Here is a 26,416-nt window from a genome sequence, read left to right on the forward strand (position 1 = left end):
ATATTGTTAAATATTAATTAATAAAACATGTAAAAAACACAAAGAAATCTCAAAGTAAATATTTTTTTCCAAAACTCAGTTTGTATTACTTAAGTCAATTTCTCCCTAAAAAGAAATGTTAATTATAATGATGTCATATAATTTGTTTAAATTATCAGTGCAAATAAAAAATTCATAAAAGACAGACTTTTTTCCCATAACAAAAACGCACGACAAGTACAAAGACCCAATACCGCCAACGCCAAAAGCTGATAACGAATACACCCATAGTGCAAGTACATTGCGCGAATGCTATTCCGTACATTTCATTGGGTCTTGTCTCAGTCTGATAACATGAATGAAATCAATCTATAAAATAAATATTGACTATTCAATTTTTCTATTTTAAACAGTAGCAACAACAATAAAATGTTAATAAAATTTAGTCAATTATATTAAATTTCAAGTGTAGGAGAGATTAAATGCCAACAAAAAAAGATAGAACGAATAAAACTGCTGAAATTTCTCGTTATATGTCCATTTTAATTGTTAGATTCGTGTCGGCTTTAATTTTATTTATGAAATTAATTAGTGCAATTTGTATACACTCGACGACAAATAATATTCTCCTTAGGTTCACAGTCATATCTAACAAATAATTAATAAAATGTGATTTTTAGCAAAAATGTTTGTGAATAGAGATTATAGACTGGTCTATAGTCCTAAATACTATATAGACTATAGACTAATCTATATCCTGACTATAGACTGATGTATAGTCAAACTATAGACTATATGTTTAGTCCAGACTATAGACTGATCTATAGTCCAAACTATAGACTGGTCTATAGTCCAGCCTATAGACTGATCTATAGTCCAGACTATAGACTGATCTATAGTCCAAACTATAGACTGGTCTATAGTCCAGACTATAGACAGATCTATAGTCCAGACTATAGACAGATCTATAGTCCAGACTATAGACTGATCTATAGTCCAAACTATAGACTGGTCTATAGTCCAGACTATAGACAGATCTATAGTCCAGACTATAGACAGATCTATAGTCCAGACTATAGACAGATCTATAGTCCAGACTATAGACAGATCTATAGTCCAGACTATAGACAGATCTATAGTCCAGACTATAGACAGATCTATAGTCCAGACTATAGACAGATCTATAGTCCAGACTATAGACAGATCTATAGTCCAGACTATAGACAGATCTATAGTCCAGACTATAGACAGATCTATAGTCCAGACTATAGACAGATCTATAGTCCAGACTATAGACAGATCTATAGTCCAGACTATAGACAGATCTATAGTCCAGACTATAGACAGATCTATAGTCCAGACTATAGACAGATCTATAGTCCGACTATAGACTGATCTATAGTCCAGACTATAGACTGCTCTATAGTCCAGACTATAGACTGATCTATAGTCCAGACTATAGACTGATCTATAGTCCCAGACTATAGGACTGATCTATAGTCCAGACTATAGACTGATCTATAGGCCAGACTATAGACTGATCTATAGTCCAGACTATAGACTGATCTATAGTCCAGACTATAGACTGATCTATAGTCCCAGACTATAGACTGATCTATAGTCCAGACTATAGTTAGTTAGTTAGGTAGTTAGTTAGTAGTTAGTTAGTTAGTTAGTTAGTTAGTTAGTTAGTTAGTTAGTAGTTAGTTAGTTAGTTAGTAGTTAGTTAGTAGTTAGTTAGTAGTTAGTTAGTTAGTAGTTAGTTAGTAGTTAGTTAGTTAGTTAGTTAGTAGTAGTTAGTTAGTTAGTTAGGTTAGTGTAGTAGTTAGTTAGTTAGTTAGTTAGTAGTTAGTTAGTTAGTTAGTTAGTTAGTTAGTTAGTTAGTTAGTTAGTTAGTTAGTTAGTTAGTTAGTTAGTTAGTTAGTTAGTTAGTTAGTTAGTTAGTAGTTAGTTAGTTAGTTAGTTAGTTAGTTAGTTAGTTAGTTAGTTAGTTAGTTAGTTAGTTAGTTAGTTAGTTAGTAGTTAGTTAGTTAGTTAGTTAGTTAGTTAGTTAGTTAGTAGTTAGTTAGTTAGTTAGTTAGTTAGTTAGTTAGTAGTAGTTAGTTAGTTAGTTAGTTAGTAGTTAGTTAGTTAGTTAGTTAGTTAGTTAGTTAGTTAGTTAGTTAGTTAGTTAGTTAGTTAGTTAGTTAGTTAGTTAGTTAGTTAGTTAGTTAGTTAGTTAGTTAGTTAGTTAGTTAGTTAGTTAGTTAGTTAGTAGTAGTTAGTTAGTTAGTAGTTAGTTAGTTAGTTAGTTAGTTAGTTAGTAGTTAGTTAGTTAGTTAGTTAGTTAGTAGTTAGTTAGTTAGTTAGTTAGTTAGTTAGTAGTAGTTAGTTAGTTAGTTAGTAGTTAGTTAGTTAGTTAGTTAGTTAGTTAGTTAGTTAGTTAGTTAGTTAGTTAGTTAGTAGTTAGTTAGTTAGTTAGTTAGTTAGTTAGTTAGTAGTAGTTAGTTAGTTAGTTAGTTAGTTAGTTAGAGTAGTTAGTTAGTTAGTTAGTTAGTTAGTTAGTTAGTAGTTAGTTAGTTAGTTAGTTAGTTAGTTAGTTAGTAGTAGTTAGTTAGTTAGTTAGTAGTTAGTTAGTTAGTTAGTTAGTTAGAGTTAGTTAGTTAGTTAGTTAGTAGTAGTTGTTAGTTAGTTAGTTAGTTAGTTAGTTAGTTAGTTAGTTAGTTAGTTAGTTAGTTAGTTAGTAGTTTAGTAGTTAGTTAGTTAGTTAGTAGTTAGTTAGTTAGTTAGTTAGTTAGTTAGTTAGTTAGTTAGTTAGTAGTAGTTAGTTAGTTAGTAGTTAGTTAGTTAGTTAGTTAGTTAGTTAGTTAGTTAGTTAGTTAGTTAGTTAGTTAGTTAGTAGTTAGTTAGTTAGTTAGTTAGTTAGTAGTTAGTTAGTTAGTTAGTTAGTTAGTTTAGTTAGTTAGTTAGTTAGTTAGTTAGTTAGTTAGTTAGTTAGTTAGTTAGTTAGTTAGTTAGTTATGTTAGTAGTTCGTTAGTTATTTAGTTAGTTAGTTAGTTAGTAGTTAGTTAGTTAGTTAGTTAGTTAGTTAGTTAGTTAGTTAGTTAGTTAGTTAGTCGTTAGGTAGTTAGTTAGTTAGTTAGTTTAGTTAGTTAGTTAGTTAGTTAGTTAGTTAGTTAGTTAGTTAGTTAGTTAGTAGTTAGTTAGTTAGTTAGTTAGTAGTTAGTTAGTTAGTTAGTAGTAGTTAGTAGTTAGTTAGTTAGTTAGTTAGTTAGTTAGTTAGTTAGTTAGTTAGTTAGTAGTTAGTTAGTTAGTTAGTAGTTAGTTAGTTAGTTAGTTAGGAATTGTCTAGGTATTTGAGGAGAACGGTTTGTTCTAGGCTCCCCATCTCTCTCTTTAGTACGCGACCTTTAAATAAGATTTTACAATAATAATAACAAATATGGTTTAACCATTTTTCCCAGAAATCTTCCCTAATTTCCGGTCCATTAATTATACATACATATGTTTAGGCTACTTAATTTTTTATTTATCCAATGCCAATACACAACAAAAACAATTTGTTTGTAAGCGTTTTTTTAATATAAACATGTTGTTTACGATATTTTGGCGGAAAATTTTTCCTTTTTTAACTTTAAAGGTTTTTAATCTCATTATTTATTTAAAATATTGTTGTTTATGTTCGTACGTCTACTCGTATTCGCACTTATTTATGGTTTTTGTTTTCTCCGCAGTTTTTTGGAACATACTTGTTCATTAAATTTTTTATGTTAATTAGACAAATAAAGTACATTTTATATGGCAAAACCTTTAGTCAGAAAACAGATAATGGCGTTATAAAGGTTGGTATAGGTCATACGCAAATTGATAAGTTTTAGGAAAACTTTCATTTATTTAAAAAAAAAATCCCATGAAATATTAAAAATGTGAAATTTAAATTAAAAAATTCATCGGAAAATTCCTAAAATTTTACAGTTATCGTAAACTTTTCAAATCTTCAACAAAAAAAAAAAATAGTAAACAACTGAATAGACTGTTAATTAATTAGCGCCTCAAACTGATCGTGTTTAATGGGCTGTAGTTAAATTTTAATAAAATTTGTTTGGCAATAAATTTTGCCAAGCCTTAATGAAAATAAACTATTTAAAGATTTAATTTTTGTTTAAATGAAGCATAAAATAAACAAAATATTTATTTTCAAAATAAATAAGTTTCACACAATTTATCGAAACCAATAATAGTTTACGAACACTAACAATTAATAGAATAATTAAGAAAACGTGTAACAATCATAAAGATTATTAAAATCTATAATAAACAATGATTTGTATCAGAATTTGAACATAAATATCAAACTTATTGTTTACATTTGACAATATATAGGTCTTGACTATATTAAAGACTATAGACCTTAGTATAGTATAAATCATAGCCATGACTAAAGTATAGACTATAGTCTTGACTGTAGAATGGACCAAAGTGTTAACTAATATATATATTGTTTGTAACTTTTTATACATTTTTTGATATTGCCTCAATTAAAACGCAATTTCTTAAATGTTCTATTCTAAATATTTCTTTATATTAAATACTAGTATTTTTATTTTCTTTTCTAGTACCAACTAATTGACAGTGTGTTTAATTTTATTGATAAACTTTTGTGAACTTTTTTTATTTAAAACAAATGAACCTTTAATTATGATCAGATGTTGATTTTGCAAATAGTAAATTGTGAAAATGATAAGAGCCACGAGATAGTAAAAATGTAAAAGTGGACCTAAGTACTACTTTTCCATTAAATAAATAGGTTTATACAATAGTATTGAGGGTATTCACAGTTCGGTATTTGGAACTTTCTCAAGTTTTTCAAGCTACGTATTATAAACTATAGTTTTGGCCATATTATAGACTATAGTCTGACCTATAGTGTGGACTATAGTCTGGACTATAGTGTGGACTAGAGTCTGGACTATACAATAGATAATACCATGAACTATAGTAGACTATAGTCTGGTCTATAGTATAGACTATAGTCTGGATTATAGAAGAGTCTATAGTCTGGTCTATAGTATAGACTATAGTCTGGACTATAGAATAGACCTATACTCTGGACTACAGTACAGACTATAGTCTGGACTATAGTGTAGACTATAGTATAGACTATAGTCTGGACTATAGAAGAGACTATAGTCTAGTCTATAGAAGACACTATAGTCTAGTCTATAGAAGAGACTATAGTCTAGTCTATAGAAGAGACTATAGTCTAGTCTATAGAAGAGACTATAGTCTAGTCTATAGAAGAGACTATAGTCTAGTCTATAGTATAGACTATAGTCCGGTCTATAGTATAGACTAAAGTCTGGTCTATAGTATAGACTATGGTCTGATCTATAGTATAGACTATAATCTGGACTATAGCATAGACTATACTCTGGACTATAGTACATACTATATTATAGACTATGGACTAAAGTAAAGACTATAGTCTGGACTGTAGTATATATAGACTATAGTCTGGACTATAGTATATATAGACTATAGTCTGGACTATAGTATAGACTATAGTGTGGACTATAGTATAGACAATAGTCTGGACTATAGTATAGACAATAGTCTGGACTATAGTATAGACAACAGTCTGGACTATAGTATAGACTGCAGTATGGACTCCAGACTATAGTCTGTACTATAGTATAGACTATAGTACAGACTATAGTCGGGACTTTAGTATTGACTATGAGCTAAAGTATAGACTATAGTCTGGACTGAAGTATAGACTATAATCTGGACTAAAGTATATACTATAGTCTGGACTATATTATGGACCATAGTATGGAATAAAGTATAAAGTAGTATATATAGACGATAGTCTGGACTATAGTATATACTATAGTCTGGACTATAGTATAGACAACAGTCTGGACTATAGTATAGACTGCAGTCTGGACTATAATATAGACTATAGTATGGACTATAGTATAGACTATAGTATAGACTATAGTCTGACTATAGCACAGACTATAGTCGGGACTATAGTATTGACTATGAGCTAAAGTATAGACTATAGTCTGGACTATAGCATAGACTATAGTCTGGACTAAAGTATAGACAATAGTCTGTACTGTAGTATAGACTAGAATCTTGACTGTAGTATATACTATAGTCTGGACTATAGTATAGACTATAGTCTGGACTATTGTATAGACTATAGTCTGGACTGTAGTATAGACTATTGTATAGACTATAGTCTGGACTGTAGTATAGACTATAGTCTGGACTGTAGTATAGACTATTGTATGACTATAGTCTGGACTGTAGTATAGACTATAGTGTGGACTATAGCCTGGACTATAGTCTGGACTATAGTCTGGACAATAGTATAGACTATGTCTGGACTATAGTACTATAGTATAGACTATAGTCTCGGCTATAGTTTGATCTATAGTACAGACTGCAGTCGGGAATATAGTATAGACTATGAGTTAAAGTATAAAAGTATAGTCTGGACTATATTATAGACTATAATGTGGACTAAAGTATAGACTATAATCTGGACTATAGTATAGACTGCGCTAAAGTATAGACTATAGTCTGGACTGTAGTATAGACTATAGTCTGGACTATACTATACTCTATAATCTGGACTATAGTATAGACTATAGTCTGGACTATGGTATAGACTATAGTCTGGACTATAGAATAGACTATAGAATAGACTATAGTCTGGACTATAGTATATGGTCTGGACTATAATATAGACTATAGAATATGGTCTGGACTAAAATATAGACTATAGTCTGGTCTAGAGTATAGACTAGTCCACAGACTAGTTCCTAGAATATTCAATAGGATTTGTACAGTCAAACTTTTAAATCTTCTGCAAAATCCATTTAGTTTTGTCGCTTTAGTATCTAAATGTATTATTTAATAAATTGTACTTCCGGGTATTTCATAACAACAAAAAAAATTCACATTTATTCATCAACTATGCAACATAAATAAGATTATTTAGATTTTTCCTTTTTTTATTATATTTATTTATTTATTTTTTTTTTTTTTTTTTGTTTTTCTCCTTCTGTTTTAGAAAATACATTGTATATGTCACATTAAAAAGAACAATACTTTCCACACTCGTGCCGCATGTGTTGAGTAGATTTTGCAACAAATGTTAAGGAAAGAAGTGCGGAAACAAATGTGATGGATTTATAATACGAATGATGTGTTATACAGCAGTACAACCAAGGTTATTCCAGATACAAAAACTAAAGCAAATGCAGAGGAATAAACACAAGGGGTTATATAAATAATAAAAGCTAAAAGTATTGCGCTGCATACATTTAGGGAGTTGAAAAGGATTTAGCATATACTTAGGGACAAATCTTGAGCTAACAACAATTTATATACAAATATTATAATATTTAAGAGATTTTTTATTGGATTTAAAAGTAACTCATTTGTATAAAAAACTAAAAGCATTTTTTCACATTTTATACTTTTAAAATAAATAAACAATGAGCAAATATTGTAAAATGTGGATTTGTTTTAAGGCTTCAAATGTCTTTTATCTTTAATACAGCATACTTTAGGGATTTATTAAAATGTTTATTTTATTAAAATTTAATATTATTTAAGGTATAAAAATGTTAACAGAAAGTTCGTCCACCTTCAAAAATTTCCCCAGATATTAAAAAGATATAAAGATAAATACACGTTATTGACATGTTTTAAGAAAAATGCTAATTTTGTTTACTATTTGTTAAAATAATATAAAATATTTATATCGATTAATCAAAACAAAGTTTTTAATATTTTGATAAGGGTTTATATTAAATGCTTAAAACAATAACGAAAACGATTTTATGCTTGCTGAAGCATATATTAAGGTTGAAATCCTAAACAACATATGTTGCATACTTTAGGGAACGTTAAGAATGCTAACGTATGCAAATACCTCAATTTCAGGAGGAGGTTATTGAACTTTTTTTACAAATAAATATATAAATATGTACAATAAAAACTTAAAAACTAGACCATAGACTAGACTATGCACTAGACTAGACTATATACTAGACTATGGACTAGACTAGACTATATACTAGACTATAGACTAGACTAAAGACTTGACTATAGACTAGACTATAGACTAGACTATAGACTAGACTAGACTATAGACTAGACTATAGACTAGACTAGACTAGACTAGACTAGACTAGACTAGACTAGACTAGACTAGACTAGACTAGACTAGACTAGACTAGACTAGACTAGACTAGACTAGACTAGACTAGACTAGACTAGACTAGACTAGACTAGACTAGACTAGACTAGACTAGACTATAGACTAGAATATAGACTAGACTATAGACTAGACTATGGACTAGACTATAGACTAGACTATAGACTAGACTATAGACTAGACTATAGACTAGACTATAGACTAGACTATAGACTAGACTATAGACTAGACTATAGACTAGACTATAGACTAGACTATAGACTAGACTATAGACTAGACTATAGACTAGACTATAGACTAGACTATAGACTAGACTGTAGACTAAACTATAGACTAGACTATAGACTAGACTATAGACTAGACTATAGACTAAACTATAGACTAACTATAGACTAAACTATAGACTAAACTAGTAACTAAAAAAATAGTTTGTGGCATGGGGGATAGAGGGACCCAAAGTTGGAAGTATTGGTGAACATTTAATTTTAACGCTTGTTCATTAAAAGTGACAATATAGACTAGACTATAGACTAGACTATAGACTAGACTATAGACTAGACTATAGACTAGACTATAGACTAGACTATAGACTAGACTATAGACTAGACTATAGACTAGACTATAGACTAGACTATAGACTAGACTATAGACTAGACTATAGACTAGACTATAGACTAGACTATAGACTAGACTATAGACTAGACTATAGACTAGACTATAGACTAGACTATAGACTAGACTATAGACTAGACTATAGACTAGACTATAGACTAGACTATAGACTAAACTATAGACTAAACTATAGACTAAACTATAGACTAAACTATAGACTAAACTATAGACTAAACTAGTAACTAAAAAAATAGTTTGTGGCATGGGGGATAGAGGGACCCAAAGTTGGAAGTATTGGTGAACATTTAATTTTAACGCTTGTTCATTAAAAGTGACAAAAAATTGAGAAATCCGTTCTCGAATCAATCCCGAGTTGTGTCAATAGTACAGTATGAACGATCAAGTACAAAAATACTTGCTTCAAGTACGGATTCGTTAAGTAAATTTTCTCTATAAAAAGTTAGGGATAGTTTACACTATAGTTATGAGAATCTTAAATCTTCTCAATAGGCATAAGGATAATTAAATATATTCACTGATAGCGGGTGATTCATTATTTAAATTATATAATCTTTATCATTTTCTCCCTATCATACTCAAATGTCATATTGTTATAATTATTTATGGCAATTTTTTAAGGGTTTCTTAAACTAACGACAAAAGAGCACTTAATTAGATTTTCTACTCGTATTTCAAGTGTTTTAACTTAATAATCAATTTAAATTAAAATCGATATTTTTTGCTTTATTTGCTTTGGTCATAAATCATTCCCAGTTGATATTTTCAAATAAGTAGTCTTGACATTTTTTTATGGTTGATGAAGTTATTTACGTTGTGTCATTTGTGTTGAAAAAAGATTCCAAATTCAATTTGAATGATGTAGTTAATAGGGTTCTATAAATCGACTTTCGAATAATCGAACAATCGACTTTTTGTCGAAAAAAGTCGAAAAGTCGAAGTCGACTATTTTGTTCCAAAAAAGTCGATAACTCGACTATCGTCTATGAAAAAGTCGAAAAGTCGACTTTGTAAATAAAAGTCGAAAAGTCGAAAAAAGTCGAAAAGTCGAAAAAAAGTCGAAAAGTCGAAAAAAGTCGATAAGTCGAAAAAGGTCGAAGAAAGTCGAAAAGTCGGTAAAAGTCGGAAAAAGTCGAAAAGTCGAAAAAAGTCGAAAAGTCGGAAATAGTCGAAAATTTTAAAAAAGTGGAAAAGAGGTCAAAAACTCTACAATAGTCGGAAAAACTCGAAAAAAGTAAAAAAATAGTCGAAAAAAGTCGAAAAAAAGTCGAAATAAGTCGAAAATAGTCAAAAAGTCGTAAAAAATCGAAAAGTCGAAAAGTCGGAAAAAGTCGAAAAGTCGAAAAAAGTCGGAAAAAGTCGAAAAAGGTCGAAAAAAAGTCGAAAAGTCGAAAAAAGTCGAAAAGTCGAAAAAAGTCGGAAAAAGTCGAAAAGTCGGAAAAAGTCGAAAGGTCGAAAAGTCGACCATTTATAAAATACTAAAAGTCGAAAAGTCGACTTTTAAATAAATGAAAAAGGTCGAGAAGTCGAAAAATCGACTTTTCATAAAATGGAAAAAGTCGAAAGGTCGAAAAGTCGACTTTTAACTAAATGAAAAAGGTCGAAAAGTCGAAAAGTCGACTTTTCGTTTCAACTATAGAACCCTAGTAGTTAAAATATGTAGAGGTACATACTGAAAGAGTAATTACCAGTTACGTATGGTTACGTAAGGTGGGTTAATCAATTACAAATACTCAATCATAAAACAAAATAAACTCAAGTTTATAAAAGTTATTAATTAAATGCACATTGAGCGATATAGTTGATAAGTTATGATGGATACTTTATTGGTTACTTTTTTTAATAATGATGATAACTTTTTTAAAATTATTATATTGATTACTTTTAAAAATTTAATGAAAATAAAAAAAAATAAAAATGGCAGAAATATTAAAGAATTATAATAGAATAGAAAAAAATCATTTTAAAAGCTTTGTAACCACTTTACTAATGATTTCAAAATGTCTCTTTCTATTCCCCAAATATTCAATTGTAATTCCAGCATTTTTTTATTTAAATTAAAAGTAAACTGACTAGATTATCTGGAATTCACTGAACCATTTTTTATTCTTGGCACAATAAAGAAAATTTATTACGCAGAAATAAATTTCTTACATACACTAGTAGAAACAGTTATAGGGTAACGGATAACGTGAGAGAATTAAGAGAGCTGTTGTTTTACTCAAACAATGTAACCGCATAAGTAATAATTTTCCTGGATCAATCAGAAGATTTTAAGTTTTCAGAAAGAGTTACATTTACAAAGCAAAAGCAATCAGACTAGAGTGACTTAAAAAAACAATCGTGTCCTCCCGAAAACGTTTAGCAAGTCACAACGATAAATGTACGAGGAACTGAACTCGAACTGAACTTAAACTGAATTAAAACTGAACTAGAACTAGAACTGAACTAGAACTGAACTAGAACTGAACTAGAACTGAACTAGAACTGAACTAGAACTGAACTAGAACTGAACTAGAACTGAACTAGAAATGAACTAGAACTGAACTAGAACTGAACTAGACTGAACTGAACTAGAACTGAACTAGAACTGAACTAGAACTGGAACTAGAACTGAACTGAACTAGAACTGAACTAGAACTGAATTAGAACTGAACTGAACTGACTAGAACTGAACTAGAACTGAACTAGAAACGAACTAGAACTGAACTAGAACTGAACTAGAACTGAACTAGAACTGAACTAGAACTGACTAGAACTGAACTAGAACTGAACTAGAACTGAACTAGAAACTGAACTAGAATGAACTAGAAATAACTGAACTAGAACTGAACTAGACTGAACTAGAACTGAACTAGAACTGAACTAGAACTGAACTAGAACTGAACTAGAACTGAACTAGAACTGAACTAGAACTGAACTAGAACTGAACTAGAACTGAACTAGAACTGAACTAGAACTGAACTAGAACTGAACTAGAACTGAACTAGAACTGAACTAGAACTGAACTAGAACTGAACTAGAACTGAACTAGAACTGAACTAGAACTGAACTAGAACTGAACTAGAACTGAACTAGAACTGAACTAGAACTGAACTAGAACTGAACTAGAACTGAACTAGAACTGAACTAGAACTGAACTAGAACTGAACTATAACTGAACTAGAACTGAACTAGAACTGAACTAGAACTGAACTAGAACTGAACTAGAACTGAACTAGAACTGAACTAGAACTGAAATAGAACTGAACTAGAACTGAACTAGAACTGAACTAGAACTGAACTAGAACTGAACTAGAACTGAACTAGAACTGAACTAGAACTGAACTAGAACTGAACTAGAACTGAACTAGAACTGAACTAGAACTGAACTAGAACTGAACTAGAACTGAACTAGAACTGAACTAGAACTGAACTAGAACTGAACTAGAACTGAACTAGAATTGAACTAGAACTGAACTGAACTAGAACTGAACTAGAACTGAACTAGAACTGAAACTAGAACTGAACTAGAACTGAACTAGAACTGAACTAGAACTGAACTAGAACTGAACTAGAACTGAACTAGAACCTGAACTAGAACTGAACTAGAACTGAACTAGAACTGAACTAGAACTGAACTAGAACTGAACTAGAACTGAACTAGAACTGAACTAGAACTGAACTAGAACTGAACTAGAACTGAACTAGAACTGAACTAGAACTGACTAGAACTGAACTAGAACTGAACTAGAACTGAACTAGAACTGACTAGAACTAGAACTAGAACTGACTAGAACTGAACTAGAACTGAAACTAGAACTGAACTAGAACCTGACTAGAACTGAACTAGAACTGAACTAGAACTGAACTAGAACTGAACTAGAACTGAACTAGAACTGAACTAGAACTGAACTAGAACTGAACTAGAACTGAACTAGAACTGAACTAGAACTGACAGAACGAACTACTAGAACTAGAAACTAGACTGAACCTAGAACTGAACTAGAACTGACTAGAACTGGAACTAGAACTGAACTAGAACTGAACTAGAAACTGAACTAGAACTGAACTAGAAACTGAACTAGAACTGAACAGAACTGAAACTAGAAACTGAACTCGAACTGAACTAGAACTGAACTAGACTGAACTAGAACTTGACCTAGAACTGCAACTAGAACTGAACTAGAACTGAACTAGAACTTGAACTAGAACTGAAATAGAACTGAACTAGAACTGAACTAGAATTGAACTAGAAACTGAACTAGAACTGAACTAGAACTGAACTATAACTGAACTATAACTGAACTATAACTGAAACTAGAACTGAACTAGAACTCAAACTAGAACTGAACTATACTGAACTAGAACTTGAACTAGAACAGAACTTAGAACTGGAACTAGAACTGAACTAGAACTGAAATAGAAACTGAACTATAACTGAAATAGACTGAACGAGACCTGAGACTAGAACTCAAATTAGAACTGAACTAGAACTGAACTAGAATTGAACTAGAACTGAACTAGAACTGAACTTGAACTAGAACTGAACTAGAACTGAACTAGAACTGAACTAGAACTGAACTAGAAATGAACTAGAACTGAACTAGAACTGAACTAGAAATGAACTAGAACTGAACTAGAACTGAACTAGAACTGAACTAGAACTGAGCTAGAACTGAACTAGAACTGAACTAGAACTGAACTAGAACTGAACTAGAACTAAACTAGAACTGAACTAGAACTGAACTAGAACTAAACTAGAACTAAACTAGAACTGAACTAGAACAGAACTAGAACTGAACTAGAAAAGAAACCTTTACCCTATATCCATTTCAGGCAGTGTATTAGAATCCTTAAAGAAAAACAAGTATCTATAGATATTTCTATATCTAGCTACGTAATTTAGATTTCTTTCTACGCCTTTGTTTACCATTTTCATCTGTAATTTACACATTAAATTTGTTGCCTCCTTTTCCATCTATTGCGTTCGATATCACTGTATGAATTTTTATGATATCATTCCAATCAAAAAAGTAAACCAAAAAAATTACGCACTTTTTCTTTCGTTTCTCGACACTTTAATAGTAAATTGTGATGATACTTAACATATTTATTTTTATACGTTTCAATTATTTTTCTTGCGTCTTGTCGAAGAAATATTTAACTACGAAATTTATAGCGAGTTTTGGTTTCTTTGTATCCATTGGGCATAAATATTTGCAACCAATTATCTTTTGTATTTGATTGCGTACTTTATGAATTGTATGGACCGTTTTTAGCCAGATGTGTGTTTATGGAAAGGAAGTAATAATGATGATGATTATGAAGAAGTAAAAACAAATCAACGACCTATAAATTACTATTTGTTTATATAAATGAATTACGAAAATATTATGTTTTTTTTTTGTATTAATGGTATTTTTGCTGTTTTTTATAAACCAATGACCTTAATTTTTAAATTTATAAATAAAATTAAAAAATATTGATATTTATATGTTTAGCTTCAAAATGAGAGTTTTTTTGCACTGTGTTTGAAATGAACTGTTATACTTATACTGTTATACGATATAAAGGTTTTGAAGCTTTTTGAGGGCATTGGCAACTGTGTTTGTGGAAATTTTTTTTAAAAAAGTTTTGTAATGAATCAGTCTACCAGCTGTAAATTATATTCAGTTAAGTTTTGAATCTTTAAAATCTGGAGCACAGGGGAGAAAGTTGAAGAAGATGCTCCGGAATATCATATTGAGTCAATCCAAGTAAGTTCATAAAGAAAAATAGTTCCCCGTCTTAAAACGTAAAGACAAAAACAAACCAAATAATTCTACCTCTCGGTCCCCAACTAGTCAAGAGAAGACAGTGGAACTATCACTGTATGTTGTTAACAGTAAGATAGAATATTTGATCAACAATAAGACGAAGGAACGAAGCTAATATGGGACTGGTCAAGAAGAGGGACCTGTGGTCTCACAGTCCACTTCATAAAAGCATGTGGTAGTAAATTGGCAATTGAGCGAATATTAGAACTAGACTAACTAGAACTGAACTAGAACTGAACTAGAACTGAACTAGAACTGAACTAGAACTGAACTAGAACTGAACTAGAACTGAACTAGAACTGAACTAGAACTGAACTAGAACTGAACTAGAACTGAACTAGAACTGAACTAGAACTGAACTAGAACTGAACTAGAACTGAACTAGAAACTGAACTACAACTGAACTAGAACTGAACTAGAAACTGAACTAGAACTGAACTAGAACTGAACTAGAACTGAACTAGAACTGAACTAGAACTGAACTAGAACTGAACTAGAACTGAACTAGAACTGAACTAGAACTGAAACTAGAACTGAACTAGAACTGAACTAGAACTGACTAGAACTGAACTAGAACTGAACTAGAACTGAACTAGAACTGAACTAGAACTGAACTAGAACTGAACTAGACTGAACTAGAACTGAACTAGAACTGAACTAGAACTGAACTAGAACTGACTAGAACTGAACTAGAACTGAACTACTGAAACTAGAAACTGAACTAGAAAACTGACTAGAACTGAACTAGAACTGAACTAGAACTGAAACTAGAAACTGAACTAGAACTGAACTAGAACTGAACTAGAACTGAACTAGAACTGAACTAGAACTGAACTAGAACTGAACTAGAACTGAACTAGAACTGAACTAGAACTGAACTAGAACTGAACTAGAACTGAACTAGAACTGAACTAGAACTGAACTAGAACTGAACTAGAACTGAACTAATGAACTAGAACTGAACTAGAACTGAACTAGAACTGAACTAGAACTGAACTAGAACTGAACTAGAATGAATAGAACTAGAACTGAACTAGAACTGAACTAGAACTGAAATAGAACTGAAATAGAACTGAACTAGAACAACTAGAACTGAACTAGAACTGAACTAGAACTGAACTAGAACTGAACTACAACTGAACTTAGAACTGAACTAGATCTGAACTAGAACTGAACTAGAACTGAACTAGAACTGAACTAGAACTAGAACTAGAACTAGAACTGAACTAGTACTGAACTAGAACTGAACTACAACTGAACTAGAACTGAACTAGAACTGAACTAGAACTGAACTAGAACTGAACTAGAACTGAACTAGAACTGAACTAGAACTGAACTAGAACTGAACTAGAACTGAACTAGAACTGAACTAGAACTGAACTAGAACTGAACTAGAACTGAACTAGATCTGAACTAGAACTGAACTAGAACTGAACTAGAACTGAACTAGAACTAGAACTGAACTAGAACTGAACTAGAACTGAACTAGAACTGAACTAGAACTGAACTAGAACTAGAACTGAACTAGAACTGAACTAGAACTGAAATAGAACTGAAATAGAACTGAACTAGAACAACTAGAACTGAACTAGAACTGAACTAGAACTGAACTAGAACTGAACTAGAACTGAACTAGAACTGAACTAGATCTGAACTAGAACTGAACTAGAACTGAACTAGAACTGAACTAGAACTAGAACTAGAACTGAACTAGTACTGAACTAGAACTGAACTACAACTGAACTAGAACTGAACTAGAACTGAACTAGAACTGAACTAGAACTGAACTAGAACTGAACTAGAACTGAACTAGAACTGAACTAGAACTGAACTAGAACTGAACTAGAACTGAACTAGAACTGAACTAGAACTGAACTAGAACTGAACTAGAACTGAACTAGAACTGAACTAGAACTGAACTAGAACTGAACTAGAACTGAACTAGAACTGAACTAGAACTGAACTAGAACTGAACTAGAACTGAACTAGAACTGAACTAGAACGAACTAGAACTGAACTAGAACTGAACTAGAACTGAACTAGAACTGAACTAGAACTGAACTAGAACTGAACTAGAACTGAACTAGAACTGAACTAGAACTGAACTAGAACTGAACTAGAACTGAACTAGAACTGAACTAGAATGAACTAGAACTGAACTAGAACTGAACTAGAACTGAACTAGAACTGAACTAGAACTGAACTAGAACTGAACTAGAACTGAACTAGAACTGAACTAGAACTGAACTAGAACTGAACTAGAACTGAACTAGAACTGAACTAGAACTGAACTAGAATGAACTAGAACTGAACTAGAACTGAACTAGAACTGAACTAGAACTGAACTAGAACTGACTAGAACTGAACTAGAACTGAACTAGAACTGAACTAGAACTGAACTAGAACTGAACTAGAACTGAACTAGAACTGAACTAGAACTGAACTAGAACTGAACTAGAACTGAAATAGAACTGAAATAGAACTGAAATAGAACTGAACTAGAACTAGAACTGAACTAGAGCTAGAACTGAACTAGAACTGAATTGGCAAATGAGCGCTTATTATAAATTCTGGGAAATTCTGATGATGAAAAAGAATATGTTGGAAGTATTGCTTTCACCTAGAACGTCGCTAAGCAGGAAGAAGTTAAGAGGAGGAAAAATTCCTTTGTTCTCAAAATCAACTAACGTCAAAAAAGTATGGAGCAGTATATTGGCAAATGAACGCAAATGCTCAAAATGTTTTTTCTCTCTCTTAACAGGGTAGTAAACGTCGGATTCTACGGCACTGGAAAAAGGGAGTGTCTACATATAACTGGCATTTGTTGACCTGCTCTTCAACTTTCCGGCTAGAAATAGGGAAGAAATACATATTAGCTATAGCAATATGTTCAGAGGATTCTGTAGACGAAGTCAAGGAAATTTTTCAATGTCGAAAAGGAGAGGATTTCAACAACGAAGTAGATGCGAATTGTACAACAGCTGTCCCCTAAGAGAGCGGCGATCCGCCGTGTAAAATAAATAACTAGATGTATTCATACGTATTTATATAAAAATAATTTCTTTTTATTTGATTTATTGCCAAAAAAAAAACTGAAAAATAAAAAAAGTGTTAATTAATTAAAAAACTTCTTAATTATAAACGAGTACCTAAACTAAGTACATACAATAACTATATACATTTTTTATAATATAAAAATTATTTGCACAGATTTTTAATATTATAATGTGATCAAATCTATAAATTAATTATATTAAACAACAATAAAATTCCCATTCTAATGAGAGAAAAGGAGAAAGAAACCGCTAATTAAAATTAAAAGACAACAAATGAATTTAATTTACAGTTTAAAACTACGCCTGCGTAACTATAAAAACATCACCATTGCTATTGACCACTTCATGCATGGTGACCGTTTGTGTGCCTTGACCGGAATCACCATCGTTTTGTTCATTCGAGAGATTTAGTTCATGTGAGGAATTGCCCGAAGTATTGCCATTATTGACACCACCATGACCGGTTATTTGTACATGTTCCTGTAAATCTTCTACATCAAAGAAAAGATTATTGCATTCGCCACATTTAAATTTGGGCACATTTAACGTTTGTGGATGTTTACGTTCAGCGTGAGCCTTTAGAGTGACAGCACTTGAAAAGTGTTTGCGACAATTGTCTATGGCACAGGCAAACGAACGCTGTTGATGTATGTGCCGATGACGATAGAGTATGGCCTTGGACTTGAAAGTTTTGCCGCAAATATGACAGGTGGGTATTTTGGCTGCCGATTGATGGGTTTTCATATGCATACGCAACATACCCGGTCCCTTAAAGGTCTTGTGGCAAATTTCACATTGTGGTTGTTTCTTACAATTCGCTCGTATCCAATTGGAATGCGAATGCATGTGATTGTGTAGCCCTTTGAATTGTTTAAATTCCTGTTGGCATAGATTGCACTTGTAGCGTCCTGTTCCTAGAACGGAAGTCTGTTGATTAATAAATTCGGCTATAATTTTAGAATCCATTTCGGTGTCATCATCGAGGGCAGCAGCTGCGGCTATAGAATTGGCGGTTGCTTGCAGCAGACGCGAAGATGCTAAGGATTTGTTAGTGTGTGTATTAGCTGCTCGACGGGCTTTCTTTGAGGGTGTGTTGGCCGTTGTTGTCGTAGTGTTGGTGGTCATAGAGTTGCTAACAGTTTTCTGTGTTGTTTCTCCCGTCATCATGTCATCATTTTCATTGATAATACCACCACCACAGGCTGCATGAAGAACAGCATTAACTTCGGCTTCCTCTAAGGCATCGGCATCATCTTCATCTCCCACACAGTGTTCCACTATGGTGTATTGAGCCAAAGAGTTTTCATGCTCTGCCATATCTTGCTGTTGTTGGCATAATTCTTCATCTTCCTCTACAGAGGCCAGCAATTGTTGATGCTGTTCGAGCTGCTCATCGGTTATGAAATCAGAACCATTTGAGGTTTCTAAAAGAACAGCGCCAGTATTATCATCATCCAGCATCTCTTCTTCCATGTGTATCTCCTCGATTATATCATCATGATCACGATCATCATCTGGATCATCATCATCAACGACCTCATGCACCACTGTTACATCCTGTAGTATCAGTTGTTGATGCTGGGAGTGATGATGGTGATGCTGCTGATGATGTTGCTGCTGCTGCTGTTGTGATGTGGTCACTGTTATATCATCCAGATATTCCAGATCTTCATTTTGTTGCAACAACTGATGATGATGATGCTGGCCGTGATGTACTTGCATTTGTTCTTCATCCACCACTATGGTTTCACAGATTTGTTCTCTTTGCCCATCACCCATCCCTTGATCATCCACTTCATCATCATCGATGAGATGTTGTTCAGTCTGTTCCATTAGCGTTTCTTCATCCACCATGGTAATGTGTTCATCATCGAGTATGGTGGTGGTATTTGAATTGCCTCCCGTTCCCACTACGGAACGATGAGGAACAATATGCACCAATTGCAAGATTTGCTGACCATTTGGTTGCTGTATCAGTTGCAATGTTTGACCACTTGTCGTCTGTATCAACTGGGGAGCAAATTGTGTTTGATGCTGAGTAACCGGCGGTGGTGCTGCCGGTTGTGGATTGATTAATTGTGCCAATTGTTGTTGGCCATTGCTATTAGTGGTGAGGATTTGAGTGGTGGTTATAATTTGTCCATTTGGTAGGACTAATTGTTGTGGCAGGGAGGTGCTAGTATTGGTATGTGGTACTAGTGTATTAGTGTTATTGGAGTTTGTTGTGGGAATGGGTAATAAGGGAGGAGAACTCATTATTGATTGTGTGGTTTGAAGGCGGGGATTTTGTACGGTAATGGAGTCGGAGAGTATCTGTTGTTGCAAAATATGAGGATTTTGTTGTGGTTGCATAGTTTTGCATGTGTGGCTGCTGCTGTTGCTGCATCACAATAGTTTGTTGTTGCTGTTGCTGGTGTTGTTGTTGTTGCTGCTGCTGATGTTTCTTAAGCACACTCTGTTGTTTTTGTTTATTTAAGGCCAAAGTTTTCTTTTTATTTTGCAAAACTATTTGCTGCTGCTGTTGTTGTTGTTGTTGTTGCTGCTGCTGTTGCTGCTGTTGTTGCAGTAACATTTGTTGTTTTTCCTCCTGTTCCTGTTGCTGCTGCTGCTGTTTTAATTGTTTTTGTATTAGCTTCTGTTGCTTTTGTTCTTGTTGCTGTTGTATTAACAACTGTTGCTGCTGCTGTAAAGCTATTAATTTAGCTTGACTTTGTTGCAGTTTCAAACCTTGAGCTTCATCTAACACCACTCTAGTGGTGGTTTGATGCATTTTCATTTCGGTTTGTTGTGTGGCCGGTGTCTGCGTTGCTGATGGCGAATCTTCTATTACCACTCTTACCGTTAAGGATTTAATATATTCTCGCAATTCTTTATCACTACGTTCGACTTGCATTTTAAAGGCATGACAACGTGAGACAGCATGTACACATTGTACACATATCTTATCGGGCCAACCCTCAGTGGGTCTAACACACACACTGGCACATTCCATTAGCATATCGGCGACTTTTTCACTAAACAGCGGTCGCATATCTTTGCGTTCACATATGCAAACACGACAGATTTTATCCAATTCTAGAACTTTTTTACGTTCCATGTTGTTAAGATATCACCAAATTTACAAAGGGCTGTAAATAATAGTATTACATAGATAGAGGTAATTAAGAGATGTTTGGTTTATTTTTTTGTGGAGCCAAGAGAATGCTTTGTTTATTACATATTTTTATATAAATCAAGATAAATCTATAATATATTCAATATAAAAATTTCCTGTTCAGGGTAATTTCATTTTTCTTAAATTCTCAATTATGATAATGAATTCATAATAACAAAAAATAAATAATACCAATTCAATACATATACAATATAATATATTCGGGGAAAATCTCATTAAATACACTTTCCCTTCTTTTTCAGACATGCGCATTTTTTCTACGTTTTTCCGTAATTTAAAGAGTAACTTTTCATTGTAACTATAAAATAAGTTGGGATAGGACGACATCTCTAATACGCGTGTCTCTTCATACAAAAATTCTTGCAAATAATATTTTTCTTTTTCTAAGAATTCATTCATAAAAAGAAATCGTTCTTAGTTCTGTGGGCATCACTACATTCTCAAGAAACATGGATTTCAAACTTTCAATATTTGTAAAGAAAATAATTTTCTTAAATAAAATTGAACAAAATTTTCAAAAGCATAATTAACCACTGACAGCAGCTAACAAGATTTCCTTATCCATACCCAAAGTTCAGTCATGGTTGTTATAAAAGTTTTACTGTGGAAAAAAACCCGGTCGCCGAGTAAGATGCGAATCGTTACCCTGGCAGTAGCTAACAAGATTCCTTTATCCAATACCCCAAGTGATGCCGACTAACAGCCTCCGGTGTTTGTTGTAACAGTTCTACTGTGGAAAAAACTCGGTTGCCTGGTATCTTAGGGTAATCCATTGACCAGTCATACAAAAGCCGACAGTATAGAGTTCACAGACAATTCAATAGACTAGTAAATAGACTTGTTAATAGTATAGTCAATATACTAGTCAATCAAAAAGTCGACAGACTTATTAATAGTCAAAATATAGTTCACAGAAAAGTCGAATGATTAATCTATAGAATAGTCAATGCACTAGTCTATAAACTAGTTAATAAACTAGTCAATAGACTATTCCAAAGGCTAGTCAATAGACTAGCTAATAGTCTAGTCAATAGACTAGTAAAAAGACTCATTAGTTAGTTAGTTAAAGACTAATCAATAGTCCATAGACAAGTCAACAATATAGTTCACATACAAGTCAATAGACTGGTCAATATTCTAGTCAAAAGACTCCTCAATAGTCTAGTCTAACTCACGAACAGCAGACTTATCAATAGTATACAGCAGACTAATCAATAGTATAGTCAAAAGACTAGTCAATAAGCTCACGAACAGACTTTCCGAGGATTAAATTTTAAAAATATACAGCGCTTAATTTAACGGCAATTTATTGCCAAAAAAGTAACACCCTGTTAACAAAAACATTTTCTGAGTCACCTTGTTCTAGCAGAAATCTCAATAGAAACAAAACACAAAAAAAGAGATGGAATGAGAATTACACCAAAAAAAAAAAGAGACATATACACGCCATAGCAACAATTTACCTATAGTTTTATCTCATGTAGAATTTCGGTGCAAAATAAAAGTAGAAAAAAAAAACACAGATGAAAGATAAAGCACAGCATTTTCAGTAGTAGAAATAAAAGAAGAAAATCCACCAAACTAACACAACTACTAAATGCAAACGATATAAAAATTCCGGATTTGGTAATGGTTGATACAAAAAAAAGAAACAAACTCATAGAGAAAAATTTAAATGTAGAAATATTTAAAACAACAACAAGAAAAACCAAAGCATTTTCTGGCTCACAGCATAATTTTACTAAAAAGAAACTTACCTTCGAGGCAATAAATTATATAAAAATAACGCGTTTTCTAGGGAACAAATGTTCTTTGATGATATTTTATGAATGTTTTCTTTTATAAGCACAATTTTTTCTCTTTTTCATTTAAAGAAATTTCACATTTTTTTCAGTTTTTCAAAGTTTTGTTTGTGATTTAATTTTGTTTTTATTTTTTTTCAAAACAATAACAAACTCATAAACCGTTAGAAGAGTTTGCAAAAAACACACTTTTTTTATAATTTACATGAACGAAATAACTAGATTTTCCTTAAAGTTTAAGGAATTTTTGTTGGGGAAAAATGAAATTGAAGCTAGTGAATCAAAATGTTTTTGTATAAATTTCTACACACGCACGACCTTTTGTCTTCTTCTGACGTCGGTAAAACACAATGGCTGCCAACAAAATGAAAACGAAGTTGTTTCGTTTTCAGAAACAAAAATAAAAAGGAAAAACGAAATATACTTTGGCCACATAATATATAGTCGTCTCTTTTCTACTTATTTGGAAAAGTTAAAAAGAAAAGAGTAAAACAATGTCGAGGTAAACAAACAGCTGGTTGTTGTTAAAGTTGCCAGACAAATTTTCAAACAGCAAAAATAAAAAAGAAATTGCAAAAAAGCGAAATAAATTTGTTTTTATTATTATGAACTTACCTTTTTTCCAAGTGTAATTAAAATTGAATTACTCGAACTAAATGTTTAATTTGTTTTACGGCGTTTATTAAAAGATTTTGTTTTCAATTTTGCTAATATTTTTTCTCTTTTTTAAAACACTTTCACACACACACTTTAGAACTTAAAATTTTCTTTTTTTTTTGCTCTAGCCCTGTTACGAAAATTGATTTTTATTCTTTTGTTATGGATTTCAAACTTCACAGATTTCTTTTGAAATTCTTGCCGTATTATTGAGCTTTTTTGAATTTCTTAACACTTTTCAATTCAATTTAGGTTTTATTGTATTTGTTTTTTATTATTATTTATTAAAACAAATTTTCGTTTACGAACTGAATGTTTATCAAGAACCGTGTAACAAAACTGAGCTCGTGTTTTGTTATGTTAACTCTTTCTCCTTTTTTTCCTATAAATTCTAGTAAGAGAATTTTTTCTGAAGTTAAAACAAAAATTGTTGTGCGTGCGAAAGAGAGAGAATGAGTTAACAAAGTTCTTATTAGAAATTTACAATTACATACAAAATGTTGCCAGATTAGAGGAAACTAAACAGAGTTACTGAGATTACAATTGGTGCAGCACAATTTGTATGGAAAGTACACATCGCTTGGATTCTAACAGAATCAAAACTAATGCTCAAATCGTAATAAAATTTGACATGGACATAGACAAGGAGTATACGTATTAAAGTTTTAAAAATGGAGCCTACAAATGCTCCAGAGGAGGTGCTAGGAGGGCTAAAAGTAAGGTACCTTCGAAATGTTAATCTTATTAACACTTTCTATTATTTTTCTTTACCAACCGATTTCAAAGATATTTATATTTTTTTGCAAGGGTTTCAACTAACTAAATATCTTTAAAAACTAATTATTTAACTTATTAACTAACTAACTAACTAATTAAAACCCAAAATGTTTTAATAAAAAGCAACATTTTATTATAAATTTTAAAATAAAAAAAATATTAGTAAAAAATTTCAATATTTCTGTAAAAGTGTAATACTTGTTAATTGATTTTCTCTTCCCCCTTTTAAATACCAGTAAATTTATAATTTTGCCTTTCATTTTTCTTACTATAATTACGTACAACACCATAAATTGCCGCCAAAATGACACCCGCAACCACAAGAACAGCCACAATAAACCAAGGATAAAAACCTGGATATGGACGATTATCAGTATGACCCTCTTCTTCATCTTCCCAATTACCATCCAATTCATTTAAAGTCATGCTGTCATTACCATCGAAACCAAAACTATCCTCTTCGGCGCTTAGACGTTCAAATTTTTTACCACCCAACGAATGTATTTTTGCCACAACAATATCATCTTCTTCGGGAATTTCATACACGGGTTCGGTACTTTCGATGCGTACAAATGTTACCGAACCATTTTTCATTTCGTTGCGAAACGTTTAATGCCATAACCAAAGTATTCGTAAATATCGGCATTAAATTGTTCGCAATGTTCTGCCCATTGGCCAATGACATCGACCTTGATTTTGGTTTTTGGTTCCATTTACGGCCATAATAGGCTTTCTGCAAAATTTAATCAAAAAAAATTAAACGAAAATTTTTTTATTTTTTTCCCTAAATTACCTCATTAACATCCATGCCTCCTATGCCCTTATCATCTAATTCCAAAATAGCATTTTATGCTCAAACAATAAGGGTAATTTGATCATATCATCTTGGTAAACGGTAGACAAATTTAAATCAATCTTCTCCACAAAGGAATACTTTAAATTACCAAAAATTTCTTTCTTTTCACTACTGGGATTTTTCAATTCCTTTTTACCCAATAGCGTTTTATAGCTAAGAGTTGAATTTAACGTAGGCAAATAGGTTATATTACGTAGTTCATACATTAAAGGTTTAATTTCCACCAAAACATTTATATTGGAATCCAAACCGTACTGAAAGTTAAGAATTAATTAATTAAACTATAAAACTGGAGAAAATTAAAATTTTCTACTTACAAAATTATCTTCGAATATCATCACCACACAGGTGAATAAATTATCGGATATATTATAAACTAAATCGGTATGACGGAAATAACACAATTCCGTTTTTCCCGCTGAACATCGGTGGCTTTGGCTATATAGTTATGACGCTAAAACAAATACAAAATTTTTATAAAAAGTAAAATTTTTTTTGGAGTCATAAAAAAACTCACCTCCTTTGGATTCAGTTCGGGAGCGTAACGTTTTTGCATTTGTTCATATGGTACCCAGGCCAGTAAGGGATTACTTTTACTCTGACATATTTCATGATATTCACTACGTCCTATTAAATCTCCATTGTGTAATTTGAAGTAATAGTAAATATCTTTATGGGAACTGCCATGATCTTTGCACATGGTATTAATGAAACTTTCCTAAAAACGAGGAGAATTAAATTTAAAATTTAGCTTTCTTATTAAAGAAATAAAAGGGCAATATAGGATCTGAAATCTTGTTAAAGAGAATAATATTTTCAAGGGGTTTATCTAATCTATTGACCACTAAAGACAGTCATATGAGGCATAGAGGAGAACATATTGGGTCAATTTTAAGAGATATATTCAACCTCTAAGGTATTTTTTATTCCCTTGAGAATCAATTCTTCGATTTAAATCTCTGGGAATGTGTTTGAAGAATTAATACACATGTACTATGTAAATCTAAAAAAAAAATTCTCAAATATAAACATTTAATTCAGCATGTAAAATAAAATTTTGTCATCTCCATAAATTACACTTCAAAGTCAACCTGTCGCCGAATCATGTCCAACAGTTGTCACCATTATTCATAGGGGAGCTCTCAACTCTATTAAATGAACAAATATGAGTGAAACCGAAAATAATAAATAAAAAATTTAGTCCTAGGAAAAAAATATACAAAATGTTTTTTCTTTGCACCGCCCTAATGTACATAATATCACAGTAGAATAAATCATTTTGTTCTGGTTAATATGACTGACTACTTATTATGTTAAATAACCTCCAGAGAATTTAAAAAAAATATATTACAATATGGTATTAAATTCGTGTATTAGATAATACCAGTAGACAGATGAGAATTCAAATAATAATGATTCATTAACTAAAGAACATTTTAAACAATACTTGTAATACATACTGAATGCATG

At 31.9% G+C, this 26,416-nt stretch overlaps 1 protein-coding gene and 1 pseudogene across 1 annotated transcript; both read right to left on the minus strand.

Annotated features, from left to right (window-relative positions):
- Nucleotides 1-17,660: 17,660 nt before the first annotated feature.
- Nucleotides 17,661-22,954, minus strand: LOC119611521 (transcription factor SPT20 homolog). The gene is given in 3 exon segments (XM_037967136.1): nt 17,661-20,037; nt 20,039-20,807; nt 22,612-22,954. Coding segments are annotated over 2 exon segments (2,799 nt in total). The 5' UTR covers nt 20,777-20,807; nt 22,612-22,954; the 3' UTR covers nt 17,661-17,976.
- A 1,259-nt stretch (nt 22,955-24,213) lies between these two features.
- On the minus strand, nt 24,214-25,660 carry LOC119611523 (annotated as a pseudogene).
- Between the last annotated feature and the right edge of the window lie 756 nt (nt 25,661-26,416).

This window comes from Lucilia sericata, unplaced genomic scaffold (genome assembly GCF_015586225.1).
Source record: "Lucilia sericata isolate MDLA Ls3-8-SP2 unplaced genomic scaffold, ASM1558622v1 Contig001472F_arrow, whole genome shotgun sequence".
Lineage (NCBI taxonomy): Eukaryota > Metazoa > Arthropoda > Insecta > Diptera > Calliphoridae > Lucilia > Lucilia sericata.